Source organism: Narcine bancroftii, chromosome 4 (genome assembly GCF_036971445.1).
Source record: "Narcine bancroftii isolate sNarBan1 chromosome 4, sNarBan1.hap1, whole genome shotgun sequence".
In the NCBI taxonomy this organism is placed as follows: domain Eukaryota; kingdom Metazoa; phylum Chordata; class Chondrichthyes; order Torpediniformes; family Narcinidae; genus Narcine; species Narcine bancroftii.
The window spans coordinates 243,222,020-243,239,408 of record NC_091472.1 but is presented as its reverse complement, the minus strand read 5'-3'; the positions used below and the strand labels follow the sequence as shown (position 1 = coordinate 243,239,408).

Below are 17,389 nucleotides of genomic sequence, written 5' to 3'. Positions count from 1 at the left end.
TATTTATTTGTGACATGGTCTTTCTCACGTAATCTGCTCATCTCCTGCAGTGCCTGTATCTCAATGATGCACTGTGCTCTTTATGACCATCAACTCCTCCTCTCCTTCCTTTTTCCACTAGTGTTTCTCACCCCAATTATCCACTTTCCCTGTCTCTCACTTTCTTTCCCCATCCCACTCTCCTTTCCTCCAGCTCTTCAATTTTTCCCTTCTTTATAACCATATAACCATTTACGGAGCGGAAACAGGCCATGTTGGCCTTTCGAGTCCCCACCGGTTTGATCAGCTGTAATAATTTTGCTGGCAGTGCAAACTCTTGGCATGACATGACCTCTGCCTGTTTTCCTCTTACATTTCAAAATTGCTTATTCGGTTATATTCCACACCAATATGTGGAAGCTTCATCTTCAATTCAGATGCCAATTCAACAGATACACCTCAAAATCATTAGCTTTAAATTCTGCATCATACTGCCAGAAAATATTATAAACCAAAAATCTTTTGATTTTGAAAACAATGCTCAACATACAAGTGACAAGAAGAATTGATTACAATTCATTGTCCAGTCTATCAGAGAACTGCCTTAGTCCTCTCCCCATTACTTCTCAGCTTTTTTCTATTCTACCCTCTCACCTGTATCCACCTATAGCCTCTTACCTGTTAGCCTGTGCTCCTCCCCTGCCCCTTCCTCCCTCCTCTCCTCCTCCACCCCTACCCCTTCCCTCACCTTTTTATTCAGACACATGCCTGTTTTTGCTTCTACATGATGAGGGCCTAAGTCTGACATGTTAGTTACCTTTTACTTTCTCAGGATGCTGCGTGACCTGCTGAGTTTCTCCAGTCCGTTTATACATTGGATTCTCTCCCTCCTCCAGCTCTCTGGTTCCCCTCCCATTGGGAACAGGAGATTCATCAGTGCCCTGCAAATTCGGAAAAAAATAAGAGAGATGAACTGGGAGGCTACATCCAAAACACTTGTATGATGATGCGTCAACACAGGTGTTAACGAGGGTGTCTACTGATAACCAGCTCAAAAGGGATATAACAATAACAATGGTACATTGTTAGCAAGCATTCATGTTGGATTGCTTTTACTGTTGAAATAATCTGTGGTTTGCTGGAATATACAAATGTGCTGGAGAAACTCAGCAGCGTCTTTAGGAAGTAAAGGGTAACCAAAGCTTTGGGCTTGGCCCCTTCGTCAGACATGTTCTGTGGCCTGCTGAGTTTCTCCAGTGCACTCGTGTATTGCACTCAACCACAGTAACTGCAGATTTTCTTGTTTGTGGAATCTCTGGAAATGTAGGATGGTCTCCTCAGACTTGGTCAATTGCTACCCTCAAGAGGTCTTCCATCCCTTTGGCTGGTCTCTTATTCCATATTGTCTGACTGAAGGATTGGCAGTATAGCATGGTGTGGTGTTTAAACAAGCATAGACAGGGAAGAGCAGCATTTGTATTGTCCTGGAGCTTACAATGACACATCCTATAAGGCCATCACATTTCTTCTGGCATTGATCCACTGTGTTGAAATTCTTTCTGCTGGAGGAGACCATTCTTGTCACCTTCTGTAAGGCTCTTCTATTAGCAAACCTCATTTCTTGGCTCCTTTGGGGCATCAAATGTCCCTTATGGATCAAAGTCTTGCTCATGGCTTCAACTTCTGTCAGAAGGAATTGTGAGTTCTCTCCTGGTCTCTTCCATTGCAGCCATAATTGTGTGTTGATGCTGCTTTGTATCATGGGGTGTGTGCCTTTAAGGGCTGACTCCCTTCCCCCATTGATGCCCAGCAAGGTGTCAGCAGCCGTTCTGAGGAGATCATGGACCTGTAGGGAAGACACAGGACCTGCTTTAGTGTTCCTTTCTGGATGTAACTACCATAACACTATTTCAAATGTCATTTTGGCCAACTTTATCACCATTTAGTGGGGTCAGGATCAGTACTAGCATAAATGGCTTCATGCAGCAAAAACAGGTCAAATACAGCTACTGTAGCAGCCTGCAAACCGAATCACGACCAGGCTCACAAAATAGCTGGCGAACTTGGCGATTGTGAGGGCCCTGCAGGGACCAATGGCCGTGGTCCTGTGTGACCTCTCACACGGTGGGAAACAGTGGGCAACAGCAGGGAATCCTGGCCAGTCAGAGGCTGGTGCTGTGCTGTGATCAGTCTTCGGCCTTGACTTGACTGTGTGTGTTCTTACTCCTCACTTAGTGTAGCACACACACTAAACTACCATGACTGTTGGTGCATCAGGCAATGGATTACCTCTGGTTAATGTTGCAAATTTATAAAACTATTTAATTGGACTTACTTCCAATATTCACCAGCATTGTTCTTCAATAAAAACAGAACCTTGCAATATGAGCAGGAATTTAATTTTCCAACAGTATCATTAGTAAAAGTAAATGAATAGCATTTTCAAAAAAGTATTGTTCATTCAATTTGTATTTTCAACCATTCAACTGGTTAATTCACTCTCTTAACCATATAACCATATAACCATTAGGCCATGTTGGCCTTTCGAGTCCGCACCAGTTCACTGATTTTGTGCGCCCTCTTCAGACATGGGTCATTCAATAACGATGCGCAAATTCAATGCAGGTGGATCAGTCGTAGAAATGTTAGTGAAACTTGCAGTTCAATACTTCTGGGCACATTCACCTGTTGTGAAATGCTGAATTTATACTGATAACAAACTCACCTTTAGAGGAGTGGAACCCCCTTTCATTATGACTTTTTTTCAGGTATAGTAGTATATCAAAGTGTGCATTGCAGTCTAATTGCTTGAATAATTACTCAGAATCATAGTTAAATACAAACAATAGTGGCAATGCTAGAATACCCAGTGCTTAGTAGCAAACATAAAAAAAAGAAAAGAAAAAATAGTAGAGGAGAAATACTCAAATCCTTTATCTAACTGTGTTGTCAGATCCTATAAATGATTTTGATTGGTATTTTTAAAAAAAGGGTAAAATAAAAAAATTAAATGTAAGAAACATGGAAAAGACACATCAAACAATTATGTTGGAGTAAAATTATAAAGTAAGATAGTGAGTCATAAATGACCCCCATAACTTTTGGAATCTTATATCTGAGTTATTGATTGAATAATGAATCTTTACCATATTCAAACAGCACATGATGTCACTCAACCACTGATCATGAGTAGGTGGGGCAGCATCCTTCCATTTTAGTAAAATCAAGCGCCACACCAAAAGAAGCAAAAGAAATGGTGTGACTCTGAATCAAAGATGCTATACTGCCAATTCCCTCTTGTTGTACCGAAGAGGGCCACCAAAAGATTCAGTGTCAAATCAATATTGAAAAATTTTGATGAAGTATGGAAACCTCTCTCTATTATTTTTCTAGTCAAGATCAAGTCCAGAACATATGAATTAATGATGCTTCTCTGCTCTTACTCCTGTCACACCAGGGAGTCATATTGGAATAAAAGAGAGACAATTTAGCCTTAGACAAATGCGCTCTAAATTGTAATAGTCAAACACATAACGAAGAGCTATTAACCAACAAGAATTATAGTGATGACCTGGAAGTCTGGCACCCTTCTTCATACCAGCAAGTGGATTACCGAGATGCATAGCTGTATTCCCATGGAAAATATTATGTATAATCTTAGAAACCGACACAGCATGGGAGTACGACTGTAGCCACACCTCAACAAAAAGACATAGAAATTCACCAATAGATGGATCAAGAAAAGCAGATATACAAGGAGATGGCTCCACAGCTTCTATAGAATCACACTGGAAGCACAAACACCACACCTAAACCCTCTTTCCTTTATTTTCTCCTTCTCTTTTCTTTTTTCTCTCTTATTCTTTCTCTCTTGCTATCTCTACTTCTTCTCTCTCCAGGGTCGGGGGGGGGGGGAGGGGGTGGTGGCAGGGAGGGTGGGAATGGAGGAGGAAGAAATATCATAGAGATGTAGATTGCTGGAAGATATTAATTTGCTCTGTAACAGTTAATGATGTGTTCTCCTGGTTTAATAATAGAAAATCAAAAATTAAATATTTAAAAAACCCAACTTGTCCCAATCCATATCCAATATAGTCAAATTTAAATCTTGTTTCTACCTTCTACCCAAAATCCAGAAACACAATTGTGCCGGTAGGACCCATCGTGCCCACGTGCAGCTGCCCCGCCGAATTGGTCTCCGTTTACCTCAACTCTGTTTTGTCCCCCCTGGAACAATCCCTCTCCACTTCACATGCCACCCATTTAACAACTTCCAGTTCCCTGAACTCGATGGCCTCATGTCTACCATGGATATCCGATCCCTATGCACCTCCATCCTCCATACCATGGCCTCAAAGCCCTTCATTTCTTTCTGATCAATAGAGCAAACCATTCCCCTTCCAATGACACTCTCCTCCAGCTGGCAGAATTTGTCCTCTTCTCTATAATTTCTCCTTTGACATCCACTTCCTCCAGGTTAAAGCAGTAGCCATGGGTATCCGCATGGGCCCCAGCAAACCTTGCCTTTTTGTTGGCTATATGGAGCAATCCATGTTACAAGTCTACACAGGCAAGGCCCCTCATTCTTCTTCTGCTACATTGATGACTACATTGGTGCTGCCTCATGCATCCATGATGAGCTGGTTGACTTCATCCACTTTGCTACCAACTTCTATCCCGAATTCAAATTTACTTGGTCCATCTCGAGCTACGCCCTCTCTTTCCTTGATCTCTCTGTTTCTATCTTGGGAGACAAACTCTCGACAGACATTGTCTATAAACCCACCAACTCCCACAGCTACCTTGACTGCAGCTCTTCCCACCCTGTCCCCTGTAAGGATTCCATTCCATTTTCTCAATTTCTCCATCTCCATCGCATCAGCACTCAGGATGAAGTTTTCATGTCAGATTATCAGAGATGTCCTCCTTCTTCAAACAACGTGGCTTTCCCTCTACCGCCATCATTGTGGCCCTTACCCGCATATCCTCCATTACTCACATATATGCCCTGGCCCCCTCTGCCCCCATGCACAAGGACAGAATTCCTTTTGTTCTCACCAACAACTCTACCAGCCTCCACGTCCAACACATTTTCCTCCACAATTTCTGCCACCTACTACATGATCCCCTTTCCTCCCCTCTCAGCCTTCCGCAGGGACCACTCCTTCTGTGACTCTCTTGTCCACTCCTCCCTCCCCACTATTCGTCCCCTTGGTACCTACACCTGTGACCGCAGGAGATGCTTCACTTGCATTAACACCTCCTCCCTCACCATCATTTGGCGCCCCAAACAGTCCTTCCAAGAGAAGCAACATTTCACTTGTGAATCTGCAGGAGTCATCTACTGCATCTGCTGCTCTTGTTGAAGTCTCCTCTACATCATTTTGTTGAGCACCTTGGCTCTGTCTGCCACAATAGTGTGGATCACCCAGTGGCCACTCATTTCAATTTCCCATCCCATTCCCTTGCTGACATGTCTGTCCACGGTATCATGCACTACCAGACCGAGACCACCCAAATATCGGAGAAACAATACATCATCTTCTGACTGGTCACCCTCCAACCAGATGGCATTAATATCAACTTTTCTGGCTTTCTTTAAACCCACACCCCCCCCCCCCAGTTCTTCCCCCCCCCCCCCTCCTCACCCATTACCTTCCTCCAGCTCTGCCTCTCCCTTTGTACAATCAATTCTCACCTCTTCCCTTATCATATCCAATTAACACCTTTTGTTGGTCTGGACTCCTCCCCCAGCCAGCATTATCTATATTTTGAGTCTTCCTGCTTTTGTTCATTCTGCTTCTTTCTTGGAGAAGGGTTCAGGCTTGAAACGTCATCGGCAATATATCTCTGTCTCCTGTGAACACTACAAGACTGGTTGAGTTCCTCCAGCATTTTAGTGTGTTTTAATACAATCACAGCGTCTGCAGATTTTCGTGTTTCAGTCTTGTCATTCCAAACCCATGTGTTGAATACCTTCGATGGGTAAACACTCATTTGTCTGGAGGGAAGGGGGTGGGGAGACTGTTTATAATGCAATGCTATGGTCCCAGAACAATCCCCTGCCACTGTTACAAATGGGCATTTCACCCCAGTTCAGAGCAACCAAAATGGGAGGCCTAGTCTGGACAAAAAAAACAGATAGAGAGAGAGAGACGTATAGGTAAGGAAGAAATGGAAAGTGTGGAATCAAATGGGGGTATCTGATTAAATTTTCCATCTCTTCTTTGCCTATACCCGGATATTTATTTTCTCTCTCTAACTTTTTTGTCCCCAAATCACTCCCCCACCATCACTTTTCTAATGGTTTCTCCCTCTCTCTGTATGCCATACCTTCTGTGCAATACTCTCACCCTCTGGGCCCCTCCAGCCACCTTCTTTCCAATTTTATATATGTATTTTAACATTTTTACCACAGTCTTCATTAAGGGTTCATGCCCAAAATGTCAGATTTGGGCGCTGTTAGACCTGATGAGTTCCTCCAGCAATGCTTTGTCTGTTCTAGATTCCAGCATCTTCAGCTATTGTGTTGTGCTTTGGAGATCACAATTATGTGGGAACAAGTTTGAGGGGCTGAGTAGCCTACCCCTGACTCTAATTCATCAAAGTGCAAGAATTGTTCTCAAATGGTTCTCTGAGGTTTTTTTTCTGAGCCACCTTATGCTAATTAGGTGAAACACTCAAAATTCTTGATATATTTGCATTCTGTTCCACTGGAGCAAAAAAAAAAGATCTTTCCATCTTCCAAATGCACCTCGAAGGAACAGGGATGCTGTCTAATTTGCTTTCTCTCCTTTACACCATTGTATTAAGTCAACTGCAGTACCTTAATCTGTGGCTGAGTGGTAATTAGATAAATCAGTACAGGGTAGCCAGGTTACAATAGCTCTTTGCACATTTGTTTAGTTCCCTTAGCAATAGTTTCATTGGAGAACTACTTCCTAATTTTTAAGGGGAATTATTTCATTTTTTTTGGATAGAGCATCACCAATGCCTTGGAGAGGTGCAAAGGTACACTGTTCCAGATCTATTAATGGAGGATAATACATTACGCTCTCAAATATTCCTTCCTTCCAATAGGAGTAGCTCTTTGCATTTAGTGGAGGACAGGAGTGTAGTGTATTGGTTCTTGAGGAAAACCCCCTCTTTAATTTAGAGCTACAGCACAGTAACAGCCCCTTTTGACTCACAAACCCACGTCACCCAAATTCACCCATGTGGCCAATTAACCTACTAATCCCTTGTCTTGGAACGTGGGAGAAAACCAGAACACCTGGAGGCATCTCACATAAACATGGGAAGAACATATAAATTCTTTATAGACAGCACTGGTTTTGAACCTGGGTCACTGGCATTGTAATAATATTGTGTGAATCACTGTGCTAACTATGTCCCCCCCCCCCCCCTCTCTGTTCTTCTTTCCGGCACGTTATTTCTTTATGTAGAAATTTGTCCACCAGAAACAGATTGTTTTGTCCAACTGGCCTATGTTAGAATTTGTGCTACATTTAATTATACAATTTAATCATCACTGCTTAATTGCATTTATCTTTGAAAGTATCACCGTAAGCAAATAGTGACTTCACTTGGACACAGAGACTTTTTTTGGAGTTCAACGAAACAACATCAAGGAAAGCTGAAGAGAGAATGGAGGGGGAAAGCAAGTTAAAATATTACCACTCATTGCTAACATGGAAAAAATCAAATTTATTTTCTTACACTGCCCACATAATGAAAGTGTCAGTAAATGCTAATACTTTGCTCTTATCCAGTGGACAAGCAAAATTATTATTATAGCACCCATTTTACTGTTAAAATTATGGGAAATAATACATTATCATTCTGTCGTAAGGAAAATGTCATCATCAAAGTTCTTAAATATAGTCAACTCTATCTTGATATTTATGCATCTGGAATTCTCATACAATTGGCAAAAATAACTTTTTTTCAAAATAAATCTGAATTTGGCACATTGGGTTCTGATATGACTTTGCTTGCTCATTGCCTCCCCTCAGTAGCAACACAAAATCCTGCTCTCGATCCCTTGTGGTGGTTAGATCCATTTGTGTTTCATTAATCGTACAGTATTTCTTCAATTTATTCAGCATGTCAGGTACAAATACTCCCAGCAAAGGTACAAAGTCAAAACATATTGTTCCAACATTGAAACAGTGTCAGATGAGAAAGAGGTAAAAACTGTAACATTACGATGAATGTATTCAGCATTTGTTCCTCATCATTAAGCTGCAAAGTTCAAAGTGTTAATTTATAATTATGATAATTAGTTTATTGACATATACATTAAAACAATGTATGCACGCAACAAAATTTTGTGGCTGCAGCTAACTACAATAGTGCATCTAACTGAATTAAAAAGAGACAATAAGTATAAAAAAAGATGGATAATAAAAATTCTGTTATCCTAATGCAAAAAAAAAGCATAGCAAAAGTGTTGACAAGCCATTCTCAGTCCTTTCTTGGGTATGGCTCTGCAGGGATGCTGATCAGTTTATGGCCCCCTTTCCCTGTGAAGCAGTCAAGTTTAGTTGGTTTCTTCTGTACTTTTCATATCAACTACCTAAAAAACTTTTTGTGTTTGGCTGGTGTAGATAGTCCTTTTGTGGTGTTGGAGGAGTCCCTCATTAGCACAACAAGGGAAGGGTCAAGAGCCTGATACCTATCGAAAAGAAACTGTTCTTGAGCCCCAAAAGGTGCTGGTCTTCAGACTTCTGCCTAAAGGTAACAGTGAGAAGAGGTCTGCCCATATTTGCTACCTTCTGCATTTTTGGGCACTCATATTACCAAACCAGGCAATGATGCAACCAGTCAGTGTACTTTCCTCAGTACATCACAAGAGAATTCAGAGTAATCTCCTCAGGCTCCTTAGAAAGTAGAGACATTGGTGTGACTCCTTCACAGTTGCCTCAATGTGCCAACTCAGGGAGAGGTCTTCTGAAATACAGACTCCCGGGTACTTGAAGATTCTGATTCTTGCCACCTCCATTCAATCAATTCAGACAGGTGCGTGTTCCCTCAGCATAAAAATCATCAATCAGTTTCTTGCTCTCAGTGACACTGAGAACAAAAAAAAATGTTGTTCTGGCACCACCCAATCAGAATTGTGATCTCCCTTCCATATTCTGACATCATTTCCAGTTATTTTCCCAACAGCAGTGGTGAAATCAGCAAATTTACAGTTTGAGATGGAGCCATACTTGGTTACAGAGTCACGAGTGGACAGGGAATACTATAGGGAACTAAACATGCAACCTTGATTGCTATTGTATAGATGATCGGTGAGGAGGACTTGATGTTGACGATCCACACTGATTGAGGTCTGCTGATGAGGAAGTGGAGGATCCAGTTGCAGAGTGACAAAAAGGTCCTTCAGTTTGGTCACAAGGTTTGCTGGTATGATGATTTTGAACATAGCTATAGTCAATAAAAAGCTGTCTGTAGGTTCTGTAGTCTTCTAAGTGATCTAACGCAGTGCAAGACCAGCAAGATGGCACCTGGCATAGACCGGTTGTGAAGAGAGGAGAATTGAAGTGGTTCCAGGACCTTCCCGGAACAGAAGTTGATTTGCTCCTTAAGAAATCTCTCAAAGCACTTCATCATGGTAGATAGTTATTGTGGTAATTCACCTTTTGCTTTATTGATACATAGAATACTATTATGTGATGCATTATAATGACTTTTGAGCAATTCCAATGAAACCAGCACCTCCTACTCCCCACTGATGTTGGATGGCAAGTTCAAGTTTATTACCATCTAACTGTATATATAAAACCAGACGAAACAGCATTTCTCCAGACCATGGTGCACACACAATGCACAGCCTATAATAATCACATTTAGACATGAAGATATAATTAAAGATAAATGTATGTAAATATTTTGCATTTAGTTACTCAGTTACAGGATACTGTTCATTAATCTCACTAATGGTTATGTATCATATTCTTTGACCCAACCTGGCAGTCCAGATTTTGATGCTGCTGTACCTCCTCCTTGATGGTAGTGGGTCAAAATATATGAGTGAAACACAAAAATTTGCAAACACCATGATTAAAGTAAAAACACAAGGCTGGAGAAACTCACAAGGTCCAACAGTGTTCTTTATATATCAACATACCAACATTTTGGGCTTGAGCCCTTCATCAAGGTGTGAGCAAAATGTAGGCAGGCAACCAAACAAAAAAAAAATGAAAAAAGAGCAGAAGGGTTCAGATAATATACTGTATAAAGTTTTTTGCATAACTATAATTTTTTTACTGATTGTATCTACTTAGTCCCAGCACCATTATATCTGCTTGCACAACCTGATGGGATGAAGAATTTTTTTATCTGGAGCTCTGTGAGAGATGTCTAATGCATACTTTGCACATAGCAAATTATTTCTGAGAGTACTTGAACATAAGGAAGGCCAGTGCCTCACACACTCCAGTGACAGCTGCAACCTATCTACAGCTAAAAAGCATACTCCAGCTGCCTGTGAGAACAGGTAAGGTTTTATGGAAGTACTTGTTTACAGTACACAGAAACGTCTGATGAGTTACATCAACAATTGCTCTTGGGTTGCCAGACTCTTGCCAACTATGAGCAATTATTGAGATGCAAGCCGGAATGTTGTCACCAGCTTCACTGCAGCTAAGACTGTGGAATGCTTTGAACTTTCCCATTGCTGCAGCAGGTGACTTGTGATCCATGTTAATGACATCACAGTCGGGCTCGCCAGGTTGTCTCACATCGCCGTGTTTGAGTGAACAGATGCAGCGGGGGAGGGGGAGCCCTTTGAATATTAGTTCCAGCTGTTAGCAACTAGAGATCGCTTCTGCAGACAAAGAATTGCTGGAGGAACTCAGCAGGTAAGAAGGCATCCATGGGTAGAAATGGTCAGGAAACACCAAGTTCCAGTGCCCTTTATCAAAACTCAGTGAAAATAGATAAAGGAGAAGGATGCTGTGGGAGGAATCCAGAGTGATATAGGACAGGTGGAGAGACAGGTTCGGGGAGAAGCCATCAGGAAGAGGGGAGGGGGGAATTGTTAGAAGGGAGTAAAAAAAAGTATGAGAATAGGTGAAGAAGAGATGGAATCAGATGAGAGTTGGGGATTACCTAAAATCGGAAAAATCAATGTTCATGCTGTACAGTTTGAGGCTGTCCATGGGGAATATATGTTCCTCATGGTTCTGTTTGGCCTCAACATAACAATGGATGAGGCCTAGGACAGATGTGTCACTGTACGAATGGTTGGGGAGTTAAAACGGTAGGCTACAGGAAGCTCATTTACACCACTAATAGAGTGCAGGTTCTGACTGGCCACTGGAGTGTGAGCTAAAGAAGGGAATGTAAACAAAATGTTAGTTTTGTAAGTTGAAGTTGTGGTGATACCACTTTATCACGATTGGTTACTATCTCTGTGTGTATGGCTGGCCAGCCTCCATGCTGACTGTACCAGTAGCTCCTCCCCTGGGAACCCCCTAATAAAGGCTGTGACAACCTGACTCCTCTCCTAGTATGAGGTCTGGACTCAGGCCAAGCAACACGAGTGTACATACAGTTTTAAGCAATTAAAAGCCTATCGTTTTGGCAACTTCTAGTCTTTGGAGTTATTGATGATGCATCAGAAGTAGCCCTTATTAGCAATGCAAAATGAGATAATTGTTCTGGACCTGGCAATTACGACTTGCCAATGAGAGTGGGTAGATTCTAGAAGGCTTGAATGATCTTTAATTCATATCTAAACTATTTTGTTCTAACAAAATAAAAGCACTGAAGAAATCAACAAGTCACACAGCATCCATGCTGCGTGTTTTCCCGGGATTTCCCACCCTCCAAATCATATGGTGTTGTAGATTAATTGGGTGTAATTGGACAGTACAGGTATCAATGGCCAGAATCAGCTTCTTCTGTGCTGTAAATAAAATTTTAATTTTAAAAGCCAGTCAACATTTTGGGCCTGAGCCCTTTGTCAGGAATCTTACTTTGTGTGACTGATAAAAGGTAAACTGACACAGAAGGACCAATTCTTCTGGCTTTGTCATTTCCTGCAATTATTTGTGATGTATTTTTCAGCTATTCACAGAATAGTGGAGGTTGTGGAGTTGGAGTAGGCAGTGGGCAAAAATTGTGGGGGGGGGGGGGGCACAAATGCAAAGCTGAAAGGGAGGGAGCAGTAAATGACAGTCAGGAGCTGAGGAAAGAACCAAACTCTGAATACTGAACATGCAAGTGATCTCAGATAAAATGGAATATGCTGATGAGAGGTTATCAACACAAACCATTTACCTTTTCCCTCCTTTGACAGGTGGTGCTTAACCTGCTGAGTAACTTAAGCATTTTTCATTTGACCCCTGATTGCTAAAGTCATTGCAGTGCTTTGCCTAGTTTGTGCCCTGAACCCATGGGCTGAAACTCTGATGCTCAGGCTCCTCTGTGTCACTTGGAGACCAAAAATGTAAGAAAAATAGTGTTATGGGTGTGAGGGATGGAAAAAATAGATTGTTGTGGAGTAAGTTTAGATAGGTCAGCACAACATTGTGGAGTGAAAGGCCTAGACTGCGCTGTAATGTTCTGTGTGATTGCTACTTGTCAAACATTTGTTTATTTGCTCCATGCTAAGGCTTCACAAATCTGTAACTTTCCCTTCACTTCTGATATGTTTTCATAATCTAACCACAGTAGCCGAAAATTAACCATTGTGGAAAATTGACGTTCTCAAACCCTATAGTAAAATGACATTCTGATGAGCAAAACATTGATGGTCACTGACAATATCTTCAACCACTGGTGGATAGGGGGTGGGAGGAAGGCTAGGGATGGGGGAGGAGGAGAGGATTGGGGTGAAATCTCTGAGGATGTGAAGGTCCAGATTCAACTCACATGCCAAGTGCATGTCTGTGTGTAGATCACATGGGCCAGTCCTGAAGAAGGGGAACTCAAAAATAAGCATAAAGTTCCCTTTTGGTGGAAGAAGATGCAACAATAAACCTCCCTCAAAATTAGAGCTGTACGCATTAGCTTTAATGTGTGGCCGCTCCCACCTGGTGTTGTATCAGTTCAGCTTCACCAGCTAATTCTGTCCTCCATTTGAAGGAGAGCCTTCCAGCTAATGTGGTGTTAGAATGGAAAGACTCTGGCTTTTAATTCCATCCAGTAGTTTCAACTATGGCAACTAATTGGTACGAGCATAATACACATTTGGGTATTGCACTCGACTCCAGCATCTACAGACTTCCTTGTTTACTCTGTTTGAACAAACTTAAGATCTCAATATTAGGTGACATTCTGGTACAAGAACCAGGAAGTATTTGTGCTTGCAATTCCCTACAGAAGTATGGCACCTGCTCATTAGTTGGGATACCCTGATACAAAGACTATTGCTTATACAAATCAATGAACATAGATTTCAAACCCTTTGTTAACTTTGATTAATTGCCATCAAACAAAACACACTCTGTAAGCAATGGGCATTTCTAACAAACCTCAGCAGCCATTCATATGAACCCTGAAGAGGGTTCTTGAGTTTTAAGTTTATTGCTCAGCCCAATATAGAGCACTACATCAGTTCATTCAACTCACACACTATCACCTCTCCTGAAGCACTTGGTTGGAGTCTTAGCCGACTGAATTTGCTGTGATTGTAGAAATGCTGGAGGATCTCAGCTGGTCTCGCAGCATCCATAGGAGGTAAGGAAATATCACCTGATGTTTCAGGGCTGAATGAGACTGGCTGAGTTCTTCCAGCATTTACTGTGTGTTTTAGCCAGGGCAGAACCTCACAGTGGAATAAAATAAGGGCCAAGGGGAGTAGATTCACTGTCCCAATTCTGAATGTAGCGTATTGAACATTCTTCTGTTTAAACTTTCTTCGGGAACACCCTTGTGATGAACTTTGGGATATTTTACTATACGAGAGACAATAACAGCATAATCACTGGTTCTTGTCTTTTGATGTGTGTGATGGTACTGATCTATCACCAATGTATATAGTGTATATAGTTACAGTATCTAGATTGTGCTTACAGCGATTGGCTGAGAGCTTAGCCACGCCTACTGTCTGGGCCTTAAAGGGTTGTGTCCCTAGCCAGGTCGGATCATTCCGGACTGGTCGGCCACCTGTGAAGAGCTCTTGTCTTTTGCTATTAAAAGCCTTGGTTTGGATCAACAAGTCTTTGATTCTTTCGACGAGCTCTACAATGTGGCATTCTAGAAAACCAAGGAAATGGACTTTTGAACTGTAGGCTTCAAAAAGGATATCAATAAGATGGAAGGTGTATTACCAGGTTGTTATAGGAGGTTTGGATAGGCTGTCTTTATTCCCAACTGTGAAGGAGGGTGAGGAATGAATTTATAGAGGATTATATTTAAAAAAATGAGGGGCATGGATAAGGTGAACACTCAGTCTTTTCCCAGATGGATGAATCGAGAACTAGAGGGCATTGGTTTAAGGGGAGAGGAGAAAGATTTAGGAGGGACATGAGAGGCAATATTTTTAACTCAGATGGTGGTCAAGAACTTCAAATTCCTGGGTGTCAGCATCTCCGAAGATCTGTCTTTGAGTCTTCATGTTGATGCAATCATGAAGAAGGCTCGCCGTTCAGTATGAGTCTCTTGAAACTTCGATAGGTGTACTGTGAAAAGCATTCTGGCTGATTGCATCACTGTCTGGTATGGAGGTGCCAAAGCTCAGGACAAGAAAAAACTGCAGGGGGTTGTTAACTTGGTCTACGACATCATGGGCTCCAGACTTCACTCCATAGAGCATATCTAAAAGAGGCTGTGTCTTAAGAAAGCAGTCTCAAGGGCTACCACCACCTAGGCCATGCCCCCTTCACTCTGGTACCATTGGGAAAAAGGCACAGGAGCCTAAAGATGAGCACTCAGTGGCACAAGGACAGCTTCTCCCCCACTGCCATCAGGTTCCTGAATGATCAATTAACTAAAGACTGCCTTACTTTGACTTTTCGTACGCTATTTTTTATTTATTGTTGTAAGATGGTTTATATAAATGTTTCCACTTTGATGCTGCAGCAAAAACAAAAAAAATTGTGACTTGTTCATGGCAATAAATTCTGATTCATGTCTGGAATGAGCAACCAGAGGAAACTGTAGAAGTGGGCACAATAACAACATTCTAAAGATATTTGGACAGAATTATGGATCAGAGGGGCTTGGAGAGGTATGGAACAAACACACACAAATGGGATTTGCCCAGACTGCCAACTTAACAAGGGCAAATTGAGCTGAAGGGCCTTTTTTTATGCTGTATGATTCTATGACTCTCAGAAGGACAAGATCCAACCTGGAGGAGAGCAGAATCAGGCTCATTTGGTGTAGCCTCTAATACTAATATTGTTATCATATTTTACCTGAAGAATCAATGGCTGAGCAACAGTCTGTGAAAAAGATTCCAGCAAGAGCCAGCACCTTTAGGAGCAAAAGGCTGAAACATGGGGGGGGAAACGGGGGGGGGGGGGGGTGGGTGAACGGACGGACATGTAGAGTCACCACCTAGAACAAAGAACATATACCTCAGAACAAACACACTGCCTGGGGCAAGATGGATTTGTTCTGCTCTTTTCCATGCTCCTTGTTAGGCATTAGAAGTCTGTGTGGTGATGTACTCGATAACAGGCTGGCTTGCTTCAAGACAACTGATGGATCAGACATAGCACAATTTATTCTCACCATCTGCTGTCCCTGCCTACTGAGCACGAATGGTGGTTCTCCTAAGAGGGCTTTATAGCACAATAATTGAAAACAAAATCTCAGGAATTCTAAAGTTGTATTCAATAAAGGAATGGATTAGAGAAAAACAGATAACTATTGTGTTGTTTTAATCACTCAAGTACCCTCATTTCATCATACAGCAAAGAGTCATTGAGAACTTCAGCACAGAATAGGAAAATATCTTTTAGTGTATAAAATTCTAAATTCCAGTGTAAGAACCACATTTGGAAAAAGCTCTATTTTTGAGTAATAAACTACATTTAAAATAGCAATGAATTACAAATGCCAACTTAATTTCCCAGCAATTAGGATGGATTACATATTACCTACTGATCTCAGTGGTCACCACCACAGAGTAGCAACTATTCTTAGCCATAAAAGAGAAGAAAGTTCTTCAGTTTTGAGGATAACAAAATGTAAAAACTGGAGGTCAGTGTAATTTCTTGTGGTTTAAGGCAAAAAAACTAATGCCCTGTCCATGCTCAGCATGTTTCTCCGAACTGATCTCAGACTTAATATACATAAAGTATCAAATAAATAGTGGGAGTGGAATGGACAGTTAGAATGGCACCATTGAGGTGAAAGCAATATTCTGTGGCAACAGCCAGACCTTTCCTATATAACACGAGAGCCAGATAGAATTCAGCACCAAATGTATGTGTATATGTGTGCATCGTGGTCTGGAGAAATGCTTTTTGTCTGGATAGTAATGTACAGTCAGATGATAATAAACTTGAATTTGAACTTGACAGTGCAACATATAGAGCAGGTCAGAGGACCACTCACCTAGTGTAAGGTCCTGTCGCACAACCAAGTGGCAGTTCTACTCTCAACTTCACTTTGACAATATGTTTAGCCCAATGGCTGGTGCTTGCTCCCACCCTTCTGAATCCTGTAAGTGATCAGAGCTGACAGTGAAGGGGACAAAGGATAAGTGGGATGAGCTGCCAAAGAACACTGGCCTCACTTAAGCTGTAATTAACTGTGAGGATGTTGTAGATGTTTGTCCATGTTTGCCTCGTGGCTCCCAACAGTAGGCAGCAACATCATCCAGGCACAGGGAAACTTTAACTAATCACCTTCTTTGCCTGGGATCATCATTCTTCCTACACCCACATTTTCCTTATGCACTTGTGTGATCGTACAGATTCTATCACCAATGTGTATATGTATAGATTGTATTGTAGGATGACTGTGATTGGCTGAGAGCATAGCCACACCTACTGACAGGTCTTAAAGGGTTGCTCCTAGCTAGACCAGGTCATTCTGGACTGGTCACCCCACATGTGATATGCTCTATTCTTCTAGTTAATAAAAGCCATAGTTTGGATCAACAAGTCTTTGGTTCTTTCGACATGCTCTATAACTTGGCAAGAAGCTTATAACCATATAACCATATACCTATTTACAGCACAGAAACAGGCCAGTTTGGCCCTTCTAGTCCATGCCAATTTCTCCCATCTAGTTTCACTGGCCAGGATTCAACCCATAACCCTCCATACCTCTCCCATCCATATACCTATCCAACAGTTCCTTAAATGTTAACATCAATCTCACTTCTACCACATCTGCCAGAAGTTCATTCCACACCCCCACCACCCTCTGCATGAAGAAATTCCCTTCATGTTTCCCCTAAACTTTTCCCCTTTTATTCTCAATCTTGTTTGAATCTCCC

At 41.7% G+C, this 17,389-nt stretch overlaps 1 protein-coding gene across 2 annotated transcripts in view; it reads right to left on the bottom strand.

Annotated features, from left to right (window-relative positions):
* Nucleotides 1-834: 834 nt before the first annotated feature.
* The window catches only part of ftcdnl1 (formiminotransferase cyclodeaminase N-terminal like 1), a 90,682-nt gene continuing 74,127 nt past the window's right edge, over nucleotides 835-17,389 (bottom strand). The window contains exon 6 of one of the 2 annotated variants that reach the window (XM_069934545.1): nucleotides 835-920. In XM_069934545.1, the coding sequence (XP_069790646.1) occupies nucleotides 913-920 (8 nt within the window). In that variant the 3' untranslated portion in view covers nucleotides 835-912. Of the gene's footprint in view, nucleotides 921-1,748; nucleotides 1,826-17,389 lie in introns of those variants that run through there. The other variant, XM_069934544.1, reaches the window with a different exon arrangement.